General features: G+C 45.3%; 1 protein-coding gene across 4 annotated transcripts in view; it reads left to right on the top strand.

The window, feature by feature from the left end:
• Nucleotides 1-25,197, top strand: part of PRPSAP2 (phosphoribosyl pyrophosphate synthetase associated protein 2) — a 62,490-nt gene extending 37,293 nt beyond the window's left edge. For all 4 annotated transcript variants that reach the window (XM_025864095.2, XM_025864094.2, XM_073881798.1 and 1 more), the window contains 5 exons: nt 3,043-3,098; nt 10,559-10,707; nt 16,094-16,164; nt 20,231-20,377; nt 24,452-25,197. In XM_025864095.2, the coding sequence (XP_025719880.1) occupies nt 3,043-3,098; nt 10,559-10,707; nt 16,094-16,164; nt 20,231-20,377; nt 24,452-24,610 (582 nt within the window). In that variant the 3' untranslated portion in view covers nt 24,611-25,197. The remainder of the gene's footprint in view (nt 1-3,042; nt 3,099-10,558; nt 10,708-16,093; nt 16,165-20,230; nt 20,378-24,451) is intronic.
• The last annotated feature ends 482 nt before the right edge of the window (nt 25,198-25,679 follow it).

The following is a 25,679-nucleotide window of genomic DNA, read 5'->3' as shown; positions in this document are numbered from 1 at the left end:
CCTCTAGAACCCTCAGTTTGTTTCTCAGAGTCCATAGTCTCTCATGGATTTCCCCTCCGATTTCCCCCCCCTTCATTTTTCCCTTCCTACTATCTTCTTTTTTTTTTTTTTTTTAACATATAATGTATTATTTGTTTCAGAGGTACAGGTCTGTGATTCAACAGTCTTACACAATTCACAACGCTCACCATAGCACATACCCTCCCCAATGTCTATCACCCAGCCACCCCATCCCTCTCACCCCCCACCACTCCAGCAACCCTCAGTTTGTTTCCTGAGATTAGGAATTCCTCATATCAGTGAGATCATATGATACTTGTCTTTCTCTGATTGACTTATTTCGCTTAGCATAATACCCTCTAGTTCCATCCACGTCATTGCAAATGGCAAGATTTCGGTTTTTTTTGATGGTTGCATAATACTCCATTGTGTGTGTGTGTGTGTGTGTGTGTGTGTGTGTGTGTGTGTATACACATACCACATCTTCTTTATCCATTCATCTGTTGATGGACATCTTGGCTCTCTCCACAGTTTGGCTATTGTAATGGACATTGCTGCTATAAACATTGGGGTACACATACCCCTTTGGGTCACTACATTTTTATCTTTGGGGTAAATACCCAGTAGTGCAATTGCTGGGTTGTAGGGTAGCTCTGTTTTCAACTTTTTGAGGAACCTCCATACTGTTTTCCAGAGTGGCTGTACCAGCTTGCATTCTCACCAACAGTGTAGGAGGGTTCCCCTTTCTCTGCATCCTCGCCAACATCTGTCGTTTCCTGACTTGTTAATTTTAGCCATTCTGACTGGTGTGAGGTGCTATCTCATTGAGGTTTTGATTTGTATTTCCCTGATGCCAAGTGATGTTGAACACCTTTTCATGTGTCTGTCGGCCATTTGGATGTCTTCTTTGGAGAAATGTCTGTTCATGTCTTCTGCCCATTTCTTGATTGAATTATTTGTTCTTTGGGTGTTGAGTTTGGTAAGTTCTTTATAGATTTTGGATACTAGCCCTTTATCTGATATGTCATTTGCAATATATCTTCTCCCATTCTGTCTGTTATCTTTTGGTTTTGTTGACTGTTTCCTTTGCTGTGCAAAAGCTTTTTATCTTGATGAAGTCCCAGTAGTTCATTTTTGCCCTTGCTTCCCTTGCCTTTGGTGATGTTTCTAGGAAGAAGTTGCTGTGGCTGAGGTCGAAGAGGTTGCTGCCTGTGTTCTTCTGTAGGATTTTGATGGACTCCTGTCTCACATTTAGGTCTTTCAACCATTTTGAGTCTATTTTTGTGTGTGGTGTAAGGAAATGGTCCAGTTTCATTGTTCTGCATGTGGCTGTCCAATTTTCCCAACACCGTTTGTTGAAGAGACTGTCTTTTTTCCATTGGACATTCTTTCCAGCTTTGTTGAAGATTAGTTGACCATAGAGTTGAGGGTCCATTTCTGGGCTCTCTATTCTGTTCCATTGATCTATGTGTCTGTTTTTGTGCCAGTACCATACTGTCTTGATGATGACAGCTTTGTAATAGAGCTTGAAGTCTGGAATTGTGATGCCACCAGCTTTGTTTTTCTTTTTCAACATTCCTCTGGCTGTTCGGGGTCTTTTCTGGTTCCATACAAATTAGGATTATTTGTTCCATTTCTTTGAAAAAAGTTGATGGTATTTTGATGGGGATTGCATTAAATGTGTAGATTGCTTTAGGTAGCTTTGACATTTTCACAATATTTGTTCTTCCAATCCATGAGCATGGAACGTTTTTCCATTTCTTTGTGTCTTCCTCAATTTCTTTCATAAGTATTCTATAGTTTTCTGAATACAGATTCTTTGCCTCTTTGGTTAGATTTATTCCTAGGTATCTTATGGTCGTTGTTGGTGTATAGAAATGTAACTGATTTCTGTGTATTGATTTTATATCCTGCCACTTTACTGAATTCCTGTATGAGTTCTAGCAGTTTTGGGGTGGAGTCTTTTGGGGTTTCCACATAAAGTATCCTATCGTCTGCGAACAGTGAGAGTTTGACTTCTTCTTTGCTGATTTGGATGCCTTTGATTTCTTTCTGTTGTCTGATTGCTGTGGCTAGGACTTCTAGTACTATGCTGAATTGCAGTGGTGATAGAACAGGACATCCCTGCCGTGTTCCTGACCTTAGGGGGAAAGCTCTCAGTTTTTCCCCATTGAGAATAATATTTGCTGTGGGTTTTTCATAGATGGCTTTTATGATATTGAGGTATGTACCCAAATCCCTACACTCTGAAGAGTTTTAATCAAGAAAGGCTGCTGTAGTTTGTCAAATGCTTTTTCTGCATCTATTGAGAGGATCATATGGTTCTTGTTCTTTCTTTTATTAACGTTATTATATTACATCGATTGATTTGCGGATGTTGAACCAACCTTGCAGCCCAGGAATAAATCCCACTTGGTCATGGTGAATAATCCTTTTAATGTACTGTTGGATCCTATTGGCTAGTATTTTAGTGCGAATTTCTGCATCCGTGTTCACAGGGAAATTTTAGTTATTTTCTTAAGGGTTCTTCATATCTTTATAAAACTCCGCCGTCATGATTATCCTTTAACAAATTGGTTTCTTTAATATGCCATGACTGAGACCCAGGAATCCTTTGTATGGACGGCACTAATTTGGAATTGGACAGTTACCTTGGATTCATGTTGGCATCATCCTGGCACTGGGAAGTTGCATGCAATGGGGATTCATGAGAGGACCTCCTGTTACTTGATAAAAATGTCTTTATGTCCCACTATCAGTATTCCCCAACACATGGATATGAGCCAATCAGCAGTTCACCCTACTTTTTTGTCTTCAGTCTGTGAGGTTCTCCTTACCTTGATAATACTTTTTCCTAGGTAGGGGTTTCTTCATTTTTCAAAAGGAAAATTTACTTTGAACTTTTTCTCTTTTTGGAAAACTTGGAAGTGACCAGATGACATTTTTGAGTCTTGGAATGTTCCTTTTTATCGACTGTCGGGTTTTGGTGTGAATAGCCTCATGGAGACATGGGAGTAATCCCTGACCTCTTGTCTGTCACAGATCCCGGATTACAGGAATGCGGTGATCGTGGCCAAATCTCCAGCCTCGGCCAAGAGGTAGGCGGGAGCTCACCACTGCTCCTCAGGTCCACATGGAGAGTCATCCCCCCGATCGAATCCTGGACGCGCTGGATTCTACCTCAGTGGTTCCCACTGGTGTCCCTTGTTCTTATTCTGTGGGCTGATAGTTTAAAGATTGTCTGCTGACTCCATTTTAAAAATGATGATATACTTTCCTCTTTTTTTTTTCAATCCCAGTCTGCGCCTGCCAGTCAAAGACACGCAGGTGTCAGGAAGCCTGATCCAGTGCTTCTCTCATTTCCAGATTGGCAGCCACTGGTGGACCTTCACATGCAAGGTGTTTAAAATCCGTGGTGTTTACAGTACCAGTGAATATACTTTTAGTTGTTTATGGCCTTTTATTACAGGAACTCAGTAATTTATTAACAGAATTGTATCCAGCCGAGAGGCCACTTCTTGGTATGTGTTAAAAAGTGACATTTTACAGAACAAAAACACCCAGAGGCAGTGCTGAGAGTTACATGTAAGCTGGAGTAACCGATAAATCAGTAATACAATATTTAAAGTGGTTTAGGGTCGAGAGGATTTCATATACCCATGTTTTCTGGAAAAGCCACTTTGTGGGAAAGAGAGAGAACAAAAGCAAATGTAGGAAGAAAGGAAAAAAGCTCCCCCCCCCTTTCTTCTCCTTTTAGATAGAGATTATTAGGGGGAAGGGAGAGAGAGAATATTAAGCAGGGTCCACGCCCAGTGCAGAGCCCAGTGTGGGGCTCAGTCTCAAAACCCTGCGATCATGACCTGAGCTGAAATCAAGTGTCATATGCTTAACTGACTGGGCCACCCAGGTGTCCCTAAAAATGGTCTTTTAAAATTATGTCTTTGATTGAATGCCTTTGCCCACTGGATCCCTGTGAAGCCCTGCAGAATATGAGAAAACATAGGTACCTGCATCCTGGGTCCCGCGGGCTGATGATATTGAAGGATGAGGGAGAGCTTGTGCAGACAGTAAGCCAGTGATTTAAAAGGCATTACAATAAAGAGTTTTCCATTATAAATTATGAAGGACATTTAGGATATTAAATAAATTAGGCTGGCACTTGTGATAAAAACATAAAGTCGCCGTGTCCAGTGCAGCCAAGACTGTGCCCACACCACACTTCCTTCGAGAAGCTCTATCGGCGGAGTCTTGTCCATTTGATGAAGTCATAGTAAACCATGACTCGTTTTGGAGTATAAACCTGTCAAACACTTTTCTGGGCATTGAGCTGGATCAGTTTTAATGTAGTAATTTGTTTTTCTCTGATATACAGGCTTTTAGTTGTTGTTAAGGTGAAAATCACGTAAGGTATAATTAATCATTTTAAAGTATATAATTTGTTGGCAGTTAGTGCCTTCACAGTGTGGTGCAGGCACCACCTTTCTCAGGTTTCAAAGCTTTCTCATCACTCCAGAGGAACACCCCATACCCATTAAGAAATCACTCTCCATGCCTGCCGCTCCCCCTGCTTGTGCTCTCTCTCTCTCTCTGACAAATAAATAAAATCTTAAAAAAAACACACACAGGTGAAAGACAGCATAGAGAATGGGGTAAAATATTTGCCCCCTCTCTCCCCAGCCCCTGGCAACCACGAATCTGCTTTCTGTCTCTCTGGATTTGCCAATCCTGGACGTTTCGTATAAATGGAATCATAAATACGTGGCCTTTTGGGTCTGGTTTCTTTCACGTAGCCTCCTGTTTTCCAGGTTCATCCACATCATAGCGTGTATTGGTCAGTCATTTCTTCTTACAGCTGAGCAATCCCCACTGTGTGGATAAACCATGTTTATCCGTTCATGTATTGAAGGACGTTTGGGTTGTTCCCACCTTTTGGCTGGTATGAAGACTACTGCTGTGAACGTTTGTGTCCAAGTTGCTGTGTCGACGTATTTTTCATTTCTCGTGGATGTGTACCAAGGATCGAAAGTGTGGGGTATATGGTAATTCTATGCTAATGTTTTTGAGGGACCGCTCAGCTACAGCGGCAACACCATTTTCCATTCTCACCAGGAATGTACAAGGGTTCCAGACTCTCCACATCCTTACCAACACTTATTTTCTGTTTTATTATTATTATTATAATTATTATGGCCATCCCAGTGGGTGTGAAATAGCCTCTCACTGTTTGTTTTTTTAAGATTTTATTTATTTTTGTGAGAGAGAGAGAGTACAAGCAGGGGGAGGGGCAGAGGGAGAAGCAGGCTTCCTGCTGAGCAGGGAGCCTGATGCGGGGCTCAATCTCAGGAACCTGGGATCATGACCAGAGCTGAAGGCAGACGCTTGCTTAACCGACTGAGCCACCCAGGTGCCCTCTCACTGTGGTTTTGATTTGCTCTTTTCGAACGATGAAGGATGTTGAGCATCTTTTCATGTGCTTATTGGTCGTTGGTATATTTTTGGAGAAATGTCTGTTCAGGTTTTTTGCACATTTTTTAATTGGGTTTTTCTGTGATTGAGTTGTGGGAGTTCTTTATATATTCTGGATACTAGGTCCTTATCAGATAGAGGATTTGCCAATATTTTACCCCATTCTGAACGTTGTCTTTTACCTGTGTGTGTGTGTTTTTTTTTAAGATTTTATTTATTTGTCAGAGAGAGAGCACAAGCAGGGGGGCGGCAGACAGAGGGAGAGGGAGAAGCAGGCTCCCCGCTGAGCAGGGAGCCCGATGCGGGGCTCGATCCCAGGACCCTGGGATCATGACCTGAGCCGAAGGCAGACGCTTTAACCGACTGAGCCACCTGGGCGCCCCTCTTTTACCTGTCTTGATAATGTTCTTTGACACACAAAAGTTTTTAATTTTTATGAAGTCTGGGTTAGCTGTGTTGTTACTGCTTTTGTTTCTGGCATCATATATAAGAAACTATTGCTAAATCCAAGGTCATTAAGTTTTGCCCCTGTGTTTTCTCCCGGTGGTTTAGTTTTAGCTCTTATGTTTAGGTGGCTGATCCATGTTGAGTTCATTTTTGTCTATGGAGGGAGGTGTCAGGGGCCAGCGTCTTTCTTTTCCACATGATCATCTGGTCGTCCAGCACCATGTGTTGAAAAGACTATTCTTTCCCCCTTGAGTGGCTTTGGCATTCTCGTCCAAAGTCAGTTGGCCATAGATGTCTGTGTTTGTTTCTGGACTCTCAGATCTGTTCTGTTGTCTGTGTGTCAACACCACACTGTTTTGATTACCGTAGCTTTGTCGTAAGAATGTGATCAGAACACCCACAAGTAGGTAGAAATGGGAGTACTCTGCCTGTGGATCCTGTACTGACACCAAGTGGGAAGTGGCCTTGTGACCACCAGACTGGTGAGGCTCCTGACTCCCTGAGGCCTCCCTGACACCACCTCAGAGGGGAGAGGGAAAGGCACCTTTTACTGCGGAGTGGGGTTGGAAGTCCAGGGTTCATGCTGCACTGACACTGGGGGGTGGGGTTCATTACCGCTCGGTAGGGATGAAAGTCCCAGCTCCCTCCTTGGCCTTCTCTGGAACCGCCCTGTTGGAGGGTTTGGAGCTCATCATTATAGCCTGGCAGGTGAGGAAGGGTAGGGTAGACCCCCCTACTTGACCTTTGCTTGTGTCAGGAGTGGTGTAGCTGGCTTTTTCTGTGGCTGTTGGCCGGAGAAGGGCAGTTACTGTGTTAAAGTTTTCTGACCTAGGAGGCTGCCCCTTTCTTGGTCCTTTGGCTAGAGCAAGCAGGCTTTCGTGTGGGCTGTTTTTGGTATGTGCCTGTTGGCATTTTGGGGTTGCCTGCTTCTCCAGCTGCAAGTCTGTGATGATGAGACAAAAAGACCACCAGGCTGACCACCTTGTCGTTCCAACAGTCTCAAGGTCCCCAGCCAGTCTTTTTTCTCCTCTCCACCTTCAGTCTTCTTACGTCTGTTTCATATATGATATCCAGGGTTTTGGTTGTACTCCGTGGGAGGAGTGCTCCATCTTAGCGGGAAGAGAAGTGGTAGCAGTGCATTTTGATACATTTTTACCCACTAAATACCCAAAGAATATGATGAATTTTCCTTTGTCTCTCCCATATGGATAGGCTTCTCGTAACTTCTGTAATACTTACTTTATATCTAATACCGTTTGTTGATGAGATTTTATCATTGTGGTAGCCTTGGGCTCAGTTTATTTGGCTTTTAGTTGACTCTTGAACAACACAGGTCTTAGGGCACCGACCCCCCCCCCCCCCGTGCTTCAGAAATCCATGCATAACTTTTGACTCCCCTGGAACTTAATTACTAACAGACTGCTGTTGACTAGAACCTTACTGAGAGCATAAACAGTCGATTAACGCATATTTTGTCATTTGTATACTGTATTCTTACTCCAAGTAAGACAGAGAAAAGAAAATGTTACTAAGAAATGGTAAAGAAGAGAAAATACATTTACAGGATTGCACTGTATTAAAAAAAAAAATCCACTTATAAGTGGACCAGTGCAGTTAAAACCTATGTTGTTCAAGGGTCAACTGTACTACAGTGTTTGTCTTTTTTTTTTTTTTTTTAAGATTTTATTTATTTATTTGAGGGGGGAAGCACAGAGGAAGAGGGAGAAGCAGACTCCCCACTGAGCAAGCAGCCCGACGTGGGGCTCGATCCCGGGACCCCGAGATCACAATCTGATCCGAAGGCAGACACTTAACCGACTGAGCCACCTACGCACCCCCAGTGTTTGTCATCTATCCATTCAGATGTTTATTGTGCCAGGTCTGATGAGGCCTAAGAACACTCCCTCAGGGAGCTTATGTGTAGCGTCAGATGTTTTCGCTACTATTGTGGACGGAGTGTGTGTCCCCCTCCCCAAAATTCATCTTGAAATCCTAACCCCCAATATAATGGTATTAGGAGGTGAGGCCTTTGGAAGGTGATTAGGTCATGAAGGTGGAGCCCTCATGTCTGGGATTAGTGCTCTTGTGAGAAGAGTCATGTGCTTGCCGTGGTTCTCTGTTCTCTGCCCCATGAGGGTACCGTGAGCAACATGGGCCGTCTGCAAACCGGAAAGCAGGCCCTTACCAGGCACCGGCTCTGCCGTGCCTTCATCTTGCGCTGCTAGCCTCTAGAACTGTGAGAGATAACATTTCTATTGCTTAAGCATCCCCCCCCGCCTCCCAGTCTGTGGTATTCTGTTACAGGAGCTGGTATGAAGACATCTATCTACGTTACCTCATCTGATCTTCTCTGGCTAGGAGGTCGGCATTTATTATCTGTCCTAGACGAGAGGGGTTGGAGAAAGTGATCCATGGTGATTCACCTGTATTTTGTTTACTGGAAGGTAGTGGGACCACTAATCACTTCTTAGGGTGTTTTCCACACTAGTGATTATGGGATTTTGGGTGTTGGCCAAATAGGATTGAGATGGACTTGCCCATCCACTCAGTACATGCGTAAGTGCTACTTAGACTTTGAGAAATAACAAAGTGGGAGATCTAACACTGAAGTTAAGACTTACTGTAAAGCTGAAGCGACTGTGATTATGTAGCGTTGGGGTAAAGATAGAAAAATAGAATAGTGGAACAGAATTGAGTCCAAAAACAGCTCTGTGTGTATCTGGAATACTGGTTTCCAGCAAAGGTGCAAAAGCAATGCAACAGAGAAATGGTAGTCCTTTTCACAAATGGTGTTAGAACGATAGGATGTTCATATACAAAATAATGATTTTGAGTCATATTTCACATCATATACAAAAATCAGCTGAAAGTGAATCCTGTAACTAAATGTAGAACCTAAAACTAGAAAACTTCTAGAGGAAAACGTGGGAGAAAAATCTTTGTGACTTTGCTGGACAAAAATTTTTTAAATATGACACCAAAAGTACATTTTATAAGAAAATAATTGTTAAACATCATCAGAAGTAAAACTACTCGGGCGCCTGGGTGGCTCAGTCGTTAAGCGTCTGCCTTCGGCTCAGGTCGTGGTCCTGGGGTCCCTGGATCGAGTCCCACATTGGGTTCTCTGCTCGGCGGGAAGTCTGCTTCTCCCTCTCCCACTCCCCCTAAAACTACTCTTCAGAAGACATTACTGGGAGAATATAGGAGAAGGCACAGATTGGGAGAAAATATTTGTAAAGCATGTGCCTGATAAAGACCTTGTTGTATTCAGGGGCACCTGCCTGGCTCAGTCGGAAGAGCGTGAGACTCTTGATCTTGAGGTCATGAGTTCAAGCCCCATGTTGGGTGGAGAGATCACTTAAAAAATTAAATAAATAAACTTAAAAAAAAAAAAGAACTTACATTCAGAAGATATAAAGAATTCCTAAAACTTAGAGAACTAGCAACCCAACTAAAATTGGCAAAAGATAAACAGACCCTTCATCAAAGTATATATTCAAATGGCAGATAAGCACATGAAAGATGTTCAGCACCATTTGTTATGAGGGAAGTCCCACCGGAAAGCACAGTGAGGTACCACTAGGCACCATTAGAATGGATAGCATTTGAAATCGGCCACACCATGTGTTGGTGAGAACATGGAGGCCCCGGGACCCTCATGCACTGCTCAGGGGAATGTAAAATGGCATAACCGGTTGGCAAAACAGTCTGGTTCTTTAGAGAGTTAAATATATGCCTTACCTTATGATCCAGCCATTCTGCTCCTAGGTTTTTACCCAAGAGGATGGAAAGCGTGAGTCCATGGAGAGATCTGTACATGAATGTTCAAAGCAGTTTTGTCATGGTTCAGAACTGGAAATAAATGTATCAAGTAATTGAACAAACTCTGGTAGACCCAAACAATGGACTGTTGCAGTGTGAAGGGGTGACCTGTTGATAGGCCATATAATGTGGACGGATCTCCAAAATGTTATCCTTAGTGAACAAAGTAAGACAAGAAATGATGACATACTCCGATTCCACTTAGGAAATTCTAGAAAAGGTCAAACTCTGGTGCCAGAAAGCAGATTGTTGGTTGCCTAGTGCTGGAAGGAGTTACTGAGGGGCACAAGGACGTGTCTGGCAGCGATAGATACCTTCATTGTCTTCGTCATGCTAACGGTTTTCATGGATGTGTGCGTACATCAGAGCTTATGAGATTGTACGGTTTAAAATATGCACAGATTGTTAGGTCTCACTTATATCTCAGTAAAACTTAAAAATTGACGCTTATGGCTTTGAGGAGTATTTAATGCCCTTTGCCTCCTGTGGTTGGTTCTCACTATTAAGCGGGTGGCGAGGTGGGTTAGCAGTTAGAAGCAAGGAGGGTGCGGCTTAGCAGAGTTAGCGAGTGCAGGTGCAGCTAGCCCACTGAGCGCAGACCAGGCTGCTGTCCGGCCACTGGTGCTCACTGCGAGAGGGACGTGCTCATCACCTGGGGTCCCCACGCTTTGTCCCAGATCCTAGGACTCGAAGATTATTTCCTCTCTCTTTTCATTAATCCTCTCGGAAACTGCACTGGATGTCTGTTCTCGTATGTTCCCCCGTGAGCGTCAGACAACGGAAGCCGCGTTCTTTCTGAACCGTGTCTCACGCTCTCCCTCAGGGCACAGTCTTTCGCCGAGCGTCTGCGCCTGGGAATCGCGGTGATTCACGGAGAAGCACAGGACGCCGAGTCCGACCTGGTGGATGGACGGCACTCCCCGCCCATGGTCAGGAGTGTAGCTGCCATCCACCCCAGCCTGGAGATCCCCAGTAAGTGTGCCGGCCCCTCTTTGTCACTTTCCTCGTAGCTTTTTTTAAGGCTGCCCGAATGTATCATCTTCCCACTGTGAATGGCCCCTTCTCTCTTTGTTCTTTTGTTTTTCAGTGGGCAAAAACGGATTAATACCCAGTTGTAACAAGTGCATTTCTGATAGCCCTGTGGATCATAGAGCCTTCTAGAAGCAGTCTGTGTGATCATAGCAAGAAGTAGGAAAAGGCTCAGTTCTGCCATTTCAGGGAATTTCATCCATTCACTCAGCAGTATATCCTAGAGGAGAGTTTAACACGAGCAAAAAACTTTGTGCATATTATTCACTAATAGTGCTACTTTGAATGCAGAATATTGGAAACGTCCAAATGGCTTAGCAGAGGGTGGGCCTTGATAAATTATCTTGTATCAGCACAACTAATTATGCAGCCCACTGATACAGCTAAGCCTAGCTGGATACAAGAGAAAAATCTGGAGTATATGGAAATCGGCAGAATACAAGAGTGTATACCTGGGCTTGTGAGAGGCCCCGGAGGGAATACTAAAGGTGACGGGGTGGGGCAGTTATGTGTGAATTTGTTTGTTTTTAAGAAACTTCCTTCGTGCTTTATGAACATCTTGTCAATTAAAAACAAAAAATACTGCCTTTGAGTCTGTTGGGGAGGAAAAACTTTTCCTCTGCCCTCTTTAGATTCTGGCTTAGGGGCCTGCAAATTTCACAAAGGATAGATTAGCACAAGAAAAGACAGGGTTTAGGATTGGGGGGATCTTAACAGGGGAAGCTGGAAAACAGGTGACTTTTAGGAGAGATGAAGGGCCCTTGGCCCAGAAGGAAGTAGGATGGTTCTGTGACCGTGTCTGTATGGGAGTGGTGCTGACTTCTAGTCTAGGTGGCAAGTTAGTCTTCCCTGGTTGTTCCTGGGAAGGGACTTACGACATTTGAATTCTTTTGAGTTCTTTTGGGGGGCTCTGCTTTTAGACCGGAAGGAATTTCAGGAGCTCCAGTGTCTTCAGCTCAGAATCATTTTTATGCCATCGTGGCATATTCTGGACCCCTTCGCGTTCTTGCTTTGCCCAGGAATTTGCTTGTTTGCAAACAGAGAACACTTGAAGGAAGGAAAGCTGTATTGGGACTGCACCTGCGGATCTCGGTGGGCTGAGGTGGAGAGAGGCAGCGTTCAGGCGTCGGTTAGATCAGGATGCCAGGACAGCCCGCAGGGGGCAGGCTCTGGAGGCAAGGGCTGGGGCCTGTGTCCGGCCATGATGTGACCAGGAAGGACACCACCCTGAGTGCTGGAAGGTCCTTGGGGGAAAAGATGGGGGTAAGGTGGCAGGAGTCTGCTGGAGGGGAAGGGAGGATTTTAAATGCCAGTTCATATACTTGCATTATAGAAGGCTGCAAAGTTCTCTGGAGCTGGGGGCAGGTGTCTTCAGAAGTCCAGGCCTGCACTGGGTGTTGGGATAGATTGCAGGAAAGAGAGGCAAGAGACAGGGAGGACAGATGTGGGAGGCTGATGCAGTTGCACAGTTGCACAGCGGGAGGGCTTTGACCTCGGGCTGTGCCGGGCTCGGCGGTGCTGTCCAGCCCAGCGGCCGCCTGCCCACTGGAATGGGGCGAATAGGAGCCACGGTGTGCCGGGAGTGCGAAGGACACACACTCTTGATGTGAAAGGTCTTTGTTAATCAGTTTTTTATTGAGTACATGTTGAAATGAGATTTTTGATTAAATAAAATGTATTAAAATTAGTTTCACCTATTTCCCAATACTTTTGTAATGTGGCTGCTAGAAAATTTAAAATTACATCTGTGGCTTACATTTGTGACTTAGCGCACATATATCACTGCTCTGGGAGTCTAGCAATGGGCTCATCGGACGAGAAGGCCTGTGCCTCTCCTATTCCATCTTGGGAGATGGCCCTCTCCCACTGTGATGGGAGTTTAAAGAGGGGCGCCTGGGTGGCTCAGTTGTTAAGCGTCTGCCTTCGGCTCAGGTCATGATCCCAGGGTCCTGGGATCGAGTCCTGCATTGGGCTTTCCTGCTCAGCAGGGAGTCTGCTTCTCCCCCTGACCCTCACCCCACTTGTGCTCTCTCTCTCAAATAAATAAATAAAATCTTAAAAAAAAAAAAGAGAGAGGGAGCGAGCTGGGGATGGAGCCAGGGTTCGGGATTTGCTAATCAGGCCCCACATTAGCATGTGCACCCCGCTGCAAGGCTGCTGGGCTCTCAGGCCTGTGGCTGGCCTTCCTTTCAGAGCCAGTATCTGCTCAGTGAGGGGCTAGTGTCAGGCAGGCCTCTACAGAGATGAGCCCTTTCCCTAAGCTCAGGGGGAAAGCATGTACCTATTCAGCTTTGCAATTATGTCAGCTACGTTCAGGAACGTGTCAGCCGTCTTCACATGAACCAGCTCCTTTTAACTTCTGGGCTTTAGCTTTTTTTTTAATTTAAGATTTATTTATTTATTATTTATTTGAGAGAGGGAGAATGAGAGAGAGTCCATGGGGGGGGAGGGTCAGGGAGAAGCAGGCTCCCCGCTGAGCAGGGAGCCTGATGTGGGGCTCGATCCTGGGACTCCAGGATCATGACCTGAGCTGAAGGCAGTCGCTTAACCAACTGAGCCACCCAGGTGCCCCTGGGCTTTAGCTTTAAGTGTGGCCTTAGCTAGTCATTTCTGGACTGCAGAGACGGAGCTGGTGGTCTCCAATCTAAAAACGAGGGGCCAGGACTCTCTGACATTTCCTTTATGTACTTATTTGCTCTTTATGTTTCAGCTTGTTTAGTTCACAGTTGTAATTGTAACATTTCTGTGTGTACATTTTGACTCAAGCAGTGAACACTAGAGGATTTGGGGGGGAATACAGCAGAATTTTAATTCCACAGATCCCAAATGTTGAACTTTCTTTACACATTTGCTGGCCTGGCCCTCTAGACTTGTTTAAGTTAGTAGCAAGTAGATAGATGCAAATAGACATATGGAGGCAAAAGAAAACATTATTCCTATGGAATCTCACACATACTTGTTAAGATTGTGATGACATCAAAGGATTTTGATATTTATCATTAGATTTAAAAATTCAGTTTGTATTTTCTGGTTTCTTACAGAGGGAAAATGCCAACTAAAAAAGAAAGCAGTACTTTTCTATGGGACTCCGGGTAGCTCAGTTGGTTGGGCATCTGCCTTCAGCTCAGGTCATGATCCTGGGGTCCTGGTATCGGGTCCTGTGTCAGGCTCCTTCCTCAGCGGGGAGCCTGCTTCTCCCTCTGCCTGCTGCTCCCCCTGCTTGTGCTCTCTCCCTGACAAATAAATAAAATCTTAAAAAAAAAAAAAATAGAAAGCAATACTTTTCCAGAATAGGAGCCCATTATATAAATATTAAAAACATTACGGCACTAGATCCAGAGACACAGCATTTTTATCTTTTGGTGGGCCTCTTCCCATGGTTTCCTTCCTTGGGTTATGGAGCTGTGGTGTAGATGGGCACAGAATGCACGTGTTGCTCCATAATACACCTTCTCCCAGGTGATTGAAAACTTGCATGAACAGCATTTTTAATGGCTGTTGAATGTGGCTGAAACCTAAGCCCAACCAGGGTCTAGCAGGTATTTGTTTTTACCTGTTTTGTTTGTTTTTTTAAGGTTTTATTTATTTTAGAAAGAGAGCGAGTGGCGGGGGAGGAGCAGAGGGAGAGGGAGAGAATCTCCATCAGACCCTGCTCTGAGTGCAGGGCCCCATGCGGGGCTCGATCTTACGACCCTGAGGTCATGACCCCAGCCAAAACCAAGAGTCAGATGCTTAACTGACTGAGCCTCCCAGGCACCCTGATGTTTTCACCTGTTCTTTGCCAGTATAATGTTGTAACGCACATAGGTGGGTTAACACTTTTTCTGTAACTGGGCTTATTCATTGTAAGTTTCTAAAAGTGAGATTTATGAATCCAAAGGTAAGACTGTTCACACGGCTTTTGTCAGGCTGATTCCCTAAAGTCTACACCGTTATACTCTTTCCCCAGTCCTGGGGTTAGGTGCCTGGAAAAGGAAGTGTGGAAAGTGTACAGAATTACTTCAGTTTTGGGATTTATCTTGCTTTGTTTGGTTTTACATTTCTGTCGTCCCCCCCCCCCCCCCCGCCACCTAGGATCACGTTACATTCAGTTGTCCTTTGTCTTTAGCCTCTTTTAATCCACAGCATTGGTTCTCAACTGGGGGGTGCGGGGCAGGGATGCCATGGATTTTGTCCCATTGAGCATACTTGGAGTGTCTGCAGAAGTTTTGGTGGTCACAGTTGAGGAGACCAAGGATGCCGTAAACATCCTGTAACACATAGGACAGCTCCCACCACAAAGAATTATTTGACCAAAAAGTCAGTGGTGCCCAGGTTGAGAAGCCCTGATCTAGAGCACTCCTACTTTTATTCATTAGTGACACTGACCTTTCTTTAAAAATGGAAGTGAGGGATGCCTGGGTGGCTCAGTCGGTTAAGCGTCTGCCTTCGGCTCAGGTCGTGATCCCAAGGTTCTGGGATTGAGCCCCACATTGGGCTCCCTGCTCAGTGGGGAGTCTGCTTCTCCCTCTGCTTGTCGCTCCCCCTGCGTGTGCTCTCTCTCTCTCTGACAAATAAAATCCTTAAAAATAAAATAAAAAATAAAAATTGAAGTGAAAGTCACATAACCTAGAATCAGCCGTTTTAAAGTATACAGTTCACTGGCAGTAGAAAGGGGGCAAAAGCATTACTGAATTCACAGCATCTTGTTACTACAGATTTTGTTAATTAAGGAATAAATTCATGGGATATCTTTCCATTTATTTATGTTTCCTTTTTTTTCACCAGTATATTATACTTTTCAGTGTACAAGTCTTTCACCTCTTTGGTTGAATTTATTTTCAGGTATTTTATTCTTTTCAATGCTTTTACAAGTGGAGTTATTTCTTCTTCAGATTGTTCATTGCTCGTGTGTAGAAAGAACTGATTTTTATGTGTTACCTTGCAACTTTGGTGAATTGATGTATTAGCTTTGGTAGTTCTTTGTGGATTCTTTAGTATTTTTTATATGTAGGGTCATGTCATTTGCTAAAGAGATAGTTTTACTTCTTTCTGTCCAATCTGGATACCTTTTCTTTCTTTTTCTTGCCTAATTGCCGTGGCTAGCACATCCAGTACCATGTTGAGTAGCAATGGTGAGAGCAGGCATCCTTTGTCTTGTTCCGGATGTTAGGGGAATGTTTCAGTCTTTCATTAAGTATGCTGTCAGCTGTGCGTTTTTCATATTTGCCCTTTTTCAGGTTGAGGAAGTTCCCATCTGTTTCTAGTTTCTTGGGTCTTTTTATCATGAGACATTAACTTTTTAAAGGCTTTAATATAGAAACTTTTGTGTGTGTTTTATTCTGACCAGTGCTGATTCCTAAAGAAAAGCCCCCAATCACAGTTGTTGGCGATGTTGGAGGAAGGATCGCCATCATTGTGGTATGTAGATCTCTCTTATTATTATTGTCAATTGTTGTATTTGCCATTGTTATTCTGTTGAATTATTTGTTAATTGTGTGGGGATAGCGGTGTGGCCAGGTAAGTCTCCTTTACGTTGGTACCTTGTGCTACATGTTTACTTTGGTCCAAAAGCAGAAAATTGTTATCATTAGTTTATTAAGAAATTGTACCTACTTGGTTTACTAAATGTTATGCGGCTGTTTGTCATACACGGGAAATTGTTTTGTGGTAAAGGTAGGGTACAAAATTGATAACTGTTTATAAAACACTCATCCTCTTGTGCTTCACAAAACCAGTGCACAAAAGGAGTACATTTAATGCCTTTATGGTTAAAACAACAATAATATGAACACGTGGGCACGCCACTGCTCAGCTTGATACAGAACATTGTCCTGTCCCTATGAGGTCACGTTGGCTCTTCCCTGGTCTGTCTTCTCTCTCCTACCCCCAGAGATTGTCAGCAACCCGAAAGTCACCATTCATGCCCTTGGTTGCTGTTACATTCTGCCGTGAACGCATGTATCCCCAAATGCTAGGTGGTTCTGTTTTTCAGCTTTCTGATGTTTGTGTAATGAAGTCTCTGTGTACTTTATGACTTCCATTCAGTGGTGTTCTGAGATTTCTCCATGTAGTAACATGTGGTTGCACATTATTTCCCTTGACTGCTGTTCCTGGTATGACCATGACACAGCCTATTGATCTGTTCTCCAGGCACCGAGCATACAGTTTCTCTATTTCCAGATAATACTGCTCTGAACAATCCTGTGCCTCTTTTCTGGAGCATACGTATAAAACTGTCTTGGCACCTGGGAGTGGGGTGGTTGGGTCGGAAGGCACACACATTTCCAACTTTCCTGACTGGTGCCAAACTGTTCCCAGAGTGGCCGCACCAGTTAACCAAGACTCCATAGTGAGGGCCCCATGTTCTCCCCAGTGCTGGTGATTTTGCTTGTGAATTTCTGAATTATAAAATCTTTTCGGAATTACAAAATCTCTGACGTCACCCTCGAGGGTACTAGCTGCCCATGAATTTATTCCTTAATTAACAAAATCTGTAGTAACAAGATGCTGTGAATTCCGTAATGCTTCTGCCCCCTTTCTACTGCATTAAAAAGAAAAAAAAAACCCTTTTTATTTTGAAGTGGTTTTGATTCATAGGAAGTAGGCCCTCCCCTCCCCCAAATTATACAGGGAAGTCTTGTGTTCTCTTGATCCAGCTTCCTCCTCCTTGCTCAACTGGGTTGCAGTAACACAGTCTGGAAATTCAGATCACCACCACCCACCAGCTGTCCTGACAGCACCGATGTGACGTGTGTGTGTGTGTGTGTGTGTAGACGTGTGCAGGCTTAATCACACGTGGAGCTTTGTGTAACCGCCACCTTGGTCAGATACAGAATGACACCATCACCTGAGCGAAGCTCCTTCGTGTCACGCCTTTATCGCTAGGTCCCCTCCTGCCCCCCCCGATCCCTGATGGCTAATCTGTCCTCTGTCTTTGTAATGGTGACTTCAAGAAAGTCATACAAGTGGAGTATACAGTTGGCCAGCCTTTAAGATCGATTTTGTCCCCCTAGCATGCTTCCCTGGAGATCCATCCAGGTTGTTACGTATATTAGTACACCCTTTTAGGCTGAGCTGTTTTCCATGCAGGTTGGTACCACAGTTGGTACCACGTTCACCGACCGAAGGACATTTGGATTGTTTCCAGTGTTCTGCTATTAGAAATAAAATTGCTATATGCACATTTGTGTATGGGTTTTTGTTTTACTTTTTGTGGGATAAATGGCCAAAGGTACGATTGGCAGGTTGCGTGGTGATTGCAAATAGAGTGTTACAAGAACCTGTCAAACTCTATTTCAGAACGGCTGTACCATTTTGCCAGTAGCACTTTTCAAGTAATATCTCTGTTTTTCTTCTTTGATCATAGTAGTATCAGTATACATTTGAAAGGAATAATACATACGCATATAAAATAAATGTGTGAATACTTATTCAAGTCTAGACGATGCTTGATACCCTAGTGGGCCTAAAATAACTTTGGTAGCCTGGGTGTGATAGGAAAGACTCCGTTTTCCACCTCCTGTATCTCCTGCGTACCCCCTTTACAGTTCACATAAATGTGTGGAGGTTTTTCTCTGTGGTACCAGCTGCTTGTCTTACAATTTAACTCAGGTCTTTTTTTTTTTTTTCTTTAAGCTTTTACTTGAGAGAGAGAAAGCATGAGCGGGGGAGGGGTGCAGAGAGAGAGCGCAGGGGAGCCCGATGTGGGGCTCCATCCCAGGACCCCGAGATCATGACTTGAGCCGAAGTCACACGCTTAACCGACCGAGCCACCCAGGCGCCCCAGCTTAACTCTGTTCTGACGCTGTCTACCCAGAGCTAGTGTCACAGTCCTGCGGGTTAAGGGTCAGTCCTACAAGACTGCTCCCCCCCTACTTCAGATGCCATTTGCAAGTACGGCCCCGGGTTACCCACAGCTTCTGTATGATCTGGCCACAAAGCAGAGGTTCCCATGACCCCCTTCTCAGGTTGGATTAATTTTGCTAGAGTGGCTCACAGAACTCAGGGAAACCCTTGTATTGACCAGTTTATTAAAGGATGGCATAAAGGATACCGATGAAGAGATACATAGGGCGAGGTCTGGGAGGGTCCAGAGCACAGAATATTCTGTCCCCGTGGAGCTGGGGTATGTCACCCTCTCAGTATGTGGATGTGTTCACCAATCCGGAAGCTCTCCAAACCCTGTACTTTGGGGATTTTTATGGAGGTTTCATCACATAGGCACGATGGATCATTAACTCCATTTCCAGCCCCTCTCCCCTTTCTGGAGAATGGGGGTTAGGGGACTGGAAATTCCAAACTTCTCATGGCATGGTCTTTCTGGTGACCAGCCCCCATTCAGGAGCCCACCGGGAGTCACCTCATTAGAATAAAAGAGGCTTCTAGTGCTCTTATCACTTAGGAATTTACAAGCGTTTGGGGAGCCCTGTGTCAGGGTCAGGGTCAAAGACAAATAGAACAAATGATGTTCTTAGTGTTCTCATCACTTAGAAATTTGCAAGGGTTTTAGGAGCTCTGTGTGCTCTCTGGGTGGAGACCAATACATATATTTTCTACCCTGTCACACTGGGAGCCTGTGGTGCGTGGGTGGGACACCACTGGACTGTGTAGTTTGTTAAAATACTATTACTATACGGGCGCCTGGGTGGCTCAGTCGTTAAGCGTCTGCCTTTGGCTCAGGTCATGACCCCAGGGTCCTGGGATCAAGCCCCACATCAGGCTCCCTGCTCTGCTGGAAGCCCGCTTCTCCCTCTCCTGCTCCCCCTGCTTGTGTTCCCTCTCTCGCTGTGTCTCTCTCTCTCTCTGTCAAATAAATAGATAAAATCTTTGAAAAAAAAATACTATTACTATCTTTCCCATTATAAAGCCATATGTAGAAAGTATATTTCCCATGTGCCCAGTGGAGAAAATTCAGAAAATAAGGAAAACCAACAGGAAAGAGGAAAGGACTAGCTAGAATCAAGCACATTCTGACAGTTTTATTATGCATTTCAAAGAAACAAAAACCCTTCATGGGACACCTGGGTGGCTCAGTCGGTTAAGCGTCTGCCTTCGGCTCAGGTCCTGATCCCGGGGTCCTGGGATCCAGTCCCACATCGGGCTCCCTGCTCAGTGGGGAGTCTGCTTCTCCCTCCCCTTCTGCTGCTCCCTCTCTCTGTCAAATAAATAAATCTTTAAAAAAAGTCACAAAACCCAAAAACCCTTCAGTGAACATTTCTGGAGCCCCAGCCTGCTGAGGGCACAGTTCCAGACCCACGAGGGATAAGGTGGAGATGGTGGCCCCAGGGAGCCCCGGTGTGGCCAAGAGGCCTGCAGGGAATGCAGCGGGGGCACAGTGACCGGCCGTGTCACCATGCCACCTGGACATGTTAGATGGGACAGCAGATCTGCTAGAGTGGAATGACACCCTTTCTTTTTCTGGGTTGTGTGAACCTGCCTTTGCACCCGTGTTCATGTACCTTCTGCTCCCTCTGTGACTTGACAGGATGACATCATTGACGACGTGGACAGCTTCCTCGCCGCAGCAGAGACCCTGAAGGAAAGGGGCGCATATAAGATCTTTGTGATGGCGACTCATGGCTTGTTGTCATCAGATGCTCCCCGGCTGATTGAAGAGTCCGCCATCGACGAGGTAACCACCACAGTCTGGGCTCCGCTGCCCCGGCACCTTTGTGCCTCCTGGTCCCGGTTAGAGAGAGCGGGTGAGGGCTGCATTATTTGGTGGTTAAGAATCGATTCACACTGTGGGTTATGTTTGCGTTTCACGGACCGGAAGCCTCTGTCTTTTGCACATGGCACTAGTTTTCCTAACTCTCATAACTGGGGCACATGGCACGTGGTGTTGTGCACACTCCCCCCGCACCCCCCCAGACTCCATCACAGCCCTGCAGGCTGCCCATCAGCACCCCTTTTAGAGTGACAGGAAGTCCTGCATCCGAAAGGTTAAGGGTCTTCTTCAGGTCACACAGCCGGTAGGCTGAGCATTTATGATGCCAAAGCACAGCTGTCGCTGGGACAGACAGACGCCTGCGGTATGAACCTGGTGCTCCAGTTTCCCAAGCCGCCTGCATCTCACTCAAGCCTGAGGCAAGGCCATCAGGCTTACTCCCCCTGCTTTGTCTGCCCCCCTCGGTCAGCGGGCTTATCTGCTTGTCTGCTCTGACTGCATAAATCACATTTTTATTCTCTCTTAAGAAATGGGAAGTGTTTTGCCCTGTAGATTCCTGGGTATTGAATCCTCCATGGCTCAAACTCCTTTTACTTTCCCGAGCCCCACACTTCTACTCTTCAGCAGTCCATCTCCTTGAGCCTGGCCCTGCGTTCAAGGGTTTAAGGTGCCTTTGCTCAGACAGAGGCCAGGCTTGTGTGGCTCGGACCAGATCCATCCTCCTTACGTTCAGCGGGACAGACATCCTAAGGGCCAAGAATACGTGAAAGGTGTTCAAGGCCACGAATTGAATACAGAATTCACATACTGAGTAGACAGGCCTTCCGGCAGCTCTCACGGTCTGTCCATGTGGTTCCCACGGGTGCCGCGTGTGGACAGATTCGAAAAAGCAAGCCAGAGGAGGGGGGTTGGTGGCCTGCGGGAGCCAGGCCTCCTATAGCAGAGTGGCCTTTGGAGAGGAGGCATAAAAGCAGCACAAACGGATGCAAGTGCACCCGAGTCTTGAGGGACAGGCCGCCTCTGTGGATGGGCGCATTTGTGTCCCGAGAGGGGCCTCACAACGATGCCCAGAAGGGGGAGTCAGGCCAGTAACTAGCTGCTACACCGGGTTTCTGGGGGCGCCTGGGTGGCTCGGTCGTTAAGCATCTCCCTTTGGCTCAAGTCATGATCTCGGGGTCCTGGGATTGAGCCCCCCCCCATCGTGCTCCCTGCTCCACAGGGAGTCTGCGTCTGCTTCTCCCTGCTCATGCTCTCTGTCCGATAAATAAATAAAATCTTAAATAATAATAATCAATAAACTGGGTTTCTGTGTTCACTCTGGTTAGGAAGCTCAGGTTTTTCCCGTGAATTTACAGCACAAAGCACAGTGGAGCAGTAGGGTGTAAACAGTGCAGGAGCAACGGTGGACTTCGCCGGGTAGGAGGCAGAGGTGGGGGATGTGGAGAGGCTTCCGTCCTCCTCTTTCGGAAGATAGTGCTCAGGGTTGATAAACCAAGATTTGAAGCAGGGGTTTTTGGTTTGTTTTAGTTAAAAGCCTTAAATGACATGGCCAGAATAGATAAAGGCAGATCAGTGGTTGCCAGGCCTCTGGGGAATGGTGAGATGAGGGACAGCGAAGGCATGCAGCCTCTCTTTCTGTGGGACGTGCTAAGCCCAACTTTTGAGTGTTCTGAAGACCGGTGAAGCGTACACTTTAAGTAGGTGACTGGATGGCACGTGAATTATATCTCAATAAAACTGATACTTTTTGGGACCGCTGGGTGGCTCAGTCGGTTAAGCGTCTGCCTTTGGCTCAGGTCATGATCCCAGGGTCCTGGGATCGAGTCCCACATCAGGCTGCCTGCTCAGCAGGAGGCCTGCTTCTCCCTCTGCCTGCCACTCCCCCTGCTTGTGCTCTCACTCTCTCTCTCTCTCTCTCTCTCTGGCAAAAATAAAAATAAAAATAAAAAAAAAAAAAAGGGCGCCTGGGTGGCTCAGTTGATTAAGCGACTGCCTTCGGCCCAGGTCATGATCCTGGAGTCCCTGGATCGAGTCCCGCATCGGGCTCCCTGCTTGGCAGGGAGTCTGCTTCTCCCTCTGACCCTCCCCCCATCTCATGTGCTTTCTCTCTCATTCTCTCTCTCTCTCAAATAAATAAAATCTTAAAAAAAAAAAAAAGAATAGATGTGGAAGATACATCCCCCAGTGAGGGTGGTTGATGCGTGAAAAACCGACCCCTACAAGGGAGCGCTGTGCATGGGGCACACGTGTAGCGCCCCGCCCTGGGGACACGCCTCACACTGATTCTCTGTGAGGGGTGCAGAGAGGTCTGTGTTTGATACCGGTGGGGAGGGTTTTCTGGGTTTTTTTTTATTGTTGTTGTTTTAATTTGGGAACTGTTTTCTCTTTCACAGGCCACGATAATTTATGTGACTCTTCATGTTTCCATTTTTGCCTCAGTTGCCAGGAATGTCAGCTACAAAAGGAAAAGTCACAAGAATCGGATGAGGCTAGGTTTTCATGTCCCTGCTGCTGGTTCTGACTAATTCCTGGCTCTCCGTCTCTGTTTCAACTGTCTCCTTGTGTATGTGTGTCTTTATTATGAGAGCTCTTGAGACGTATTTCAGAAGTAGGGAGTATAGATTATAAATATAATGAACAAATCATTCCCATCTATGTTTTTTTAAAGATGGCTATTTTTTTTTCCATTTGTGACTGTTGGAAAGTGCTTCTTTGTCTTTCTTTTTTACCAAATCTTAATTTTAAGAAAAACAGTTTTATAAAGAGATATAATTCACATACTGTACAATTCACCCATTTAAAGTATAACATTCACTGGTTTTTAGTGTATTCACAGAATTGTGCACCCACCATTCTCCTACCCCCAGAAAGGAGCCCCGATTCTCATTAGCCAGCCACCCCTCTCCCCATTTCTTCTCAGCCCACTCAGCCTTAGGCATCCACTAATCTACTTTCTGTCTGTACGGATTTACTGAATCCGGGCATTTCATATAAATGAAATCCTGTGATGTGTACATTCTGTGTCTGGCTTCTTTCACTTAGCGTGCTGTTTTGGAAGTTCATCCTTGCTGGAGCAGGGTATCCATACTTCATTCTTCCTTGTTGCTGAATATTTTATCGGATGGATATGCCATATTTTGCTTTTTCATTCATAAGGTTATGGAAATTTGGATCGTTTCCACTTTTTGACTCTTGTGAATAATAGTGTCTTAAACATTTGTGTACAAGTTTTTGAACGGAGGTATGTTTTCACTTCTCTTGGGTCCTATGGCAACTCTGTGTTTAACCTTTTGAGGAACCTCCAGACTGTTTTCCAAAGTAGCCAAAGCATTTTTCACTCCTCTCGCCAGCAGCGTCTGAGGGTTCCAGTTTCCCCACATCCTCACTGGTAGTTCTTACTCTCTTTTTGCCTGTAGCTGTCTTAGTGGGTGTCAGGGTATCAGACCTTGACCTAAGAGACACAAGTAGTGGGGGTGCCTGGGTGGCACATTCGGTTAAGGGTCCGACTCTTGGTTTCAGCTCAGGTTTTGAGATCGAGCCCCACATTGGGCTACATAGACTCTGCTTAAGACTGTCTCCCTCTGGGCGCCTGGGTGGCTCAGTCATTAAGCGTCTGCCTTCGGCTCAGGTCATGATCCCAGGGTCCTGGGATCGAGCCCTGCATCGGACTCCCTGCTCAGCGGGAAGCCTGCTTCTCCCTCTCCCTCTCCCATTCCCCCCCTGCTTGTGTTCCCTCTCTCGCTGTGTCTCTGTCAAATAAAATCTTAAAAAAAAAAAAAGACTCTCTCCCTCTCCCTCTGCCCCTTCCCTCTTCACTCGCTCACTCTTTCTCTCTAAAATAAATAAATCTTTTTTTTTTTTAAAGAAAAGAAACAAGTAGTGTTCACATTGACTGAAAACGTTGTTGAAGGTGTGGTAGACTCACTGGTCCTGTCAAGTAGAACCACAGAGATTTGAGAATATATCAGATTTTCAGATCCAAACAGGAAGCCACCTGGTTCTCTGATGATGTTGGATTTCTTTCCTCTTGATTTGCAGGTGGTGGTTACCAATACGATTCCACATGAAATCCAGAAGCTCCAGTGCCCCAAAATTAAAACTGTGGATATCAGCATGATCCTCTCAGAAGCCATCCGTCGGATTCACAATGGGGAGTCCATGTCCTACCTTTTCAGAAACATAGGTTTAGATGACTGAACAGTTTTCCTTTCTTAAAACTCCCGAGGGCCAAACTGGAAGTGGAGAGTACCGTGAGGGGTCATGCCTGATGCGATGTACTTCCCAGGGGCCGTCTGTGCTTTGTTCCTTCCTTTTTGTTAATTCCTACGAAGATAGAGCAACTTTTTATGTCAGGTTAGGTGTTTATGAGTTTTTTGGGCGATTTTTATAAAAGAAAAACTATATTCTCCTCCTAAATGAATTAACAACCCTGGTTGTTTGTAGTTTAGCTATTTCAACAATAACCTGGAATAAGACTTTTAAGCCCACAGACAGCCTTTTTCCAAAGTTGCTGGAGCCCAAGTGCTTAAAAAAGTTCATGAAATCAAATGATCTATACTGTGTCATACCTGCAGCTGAAAAGCCAAAAAGATGATAGTCGAATCCCAGCAAATGACCTTTTTAGAAATGCTTTTATAGACATGCGTATGTGAACAATTATTACGTGACCATTATTTATTTTCTGCAACAAAAGAAGGAATAAAAAACTTACACTGTGTGTTTTTTTTTTTTAAACTTTGTGTTTGGGCAATTTTATAACTAAAATAAAATGAACGCTGAATACACGTGCTGTGAATGTTGAAGAGTTGGGTCTGCTTGTTGAGTTTTCTCTTCTGCAGCTTGTCATGGTGCCACAGTAGCCTCTCAGGGATGTAACGTTTCCTGTTCTGTTTGTCCAGGACCTGCACGTTTCTGATCGTAATCACTTGGCTGTGGCAGGAGAGGAATTCGAGTCGCAGGCTGTGAGCCCCGGGGGGCAGGTCAGCGAGTTGGTGTGAGCTGCCGCCTGCATCTTGGCATGGCTTTGTTCTGCTGCCTGTTCAACAGCACAGCCATGCTCTGAACAAATGCTACCTCTGCATGCTCTGGAAGATGAGATGCTGGGGCGGGGGTGGTCGCAGAGGGCAAGTGATCCGACCCTTGTTAATGTCAGGCATCAAAGAACTGTCTGCCCCGCAGTTCAGAATGCAGAACTCAGAACTTGTCCGTGAGAGTTGCGTCAGGCTCGGGAACACTGGGGTCCAATGAGTTAGACCAGCATGTTCTC

This window comes from Callorhinus ursinus, unplaced genomic scaffold (assembly GCF_003265705.2).
Source record: "Callorhinus ursinus isolate GAN/ISIS: 27379988/994484 unplaced genomic scaffold, GSC_fseal_2.0 scaffold43, whole genome shotgun sequence".
In the NCBI taxonomy this organism is placed as follows: domain Eukaryota; kingdom Metazoa; phylum Chordata; class Mammalia; order Carnivora; family Otariidae; genus Callorhinus; species Callorhinus ursinus.
The sequence above is the reverse complement of the archived record's forward strand: the minus strand, read 5'-3'. Positions and strand labels throughout refer to the sequence as shown.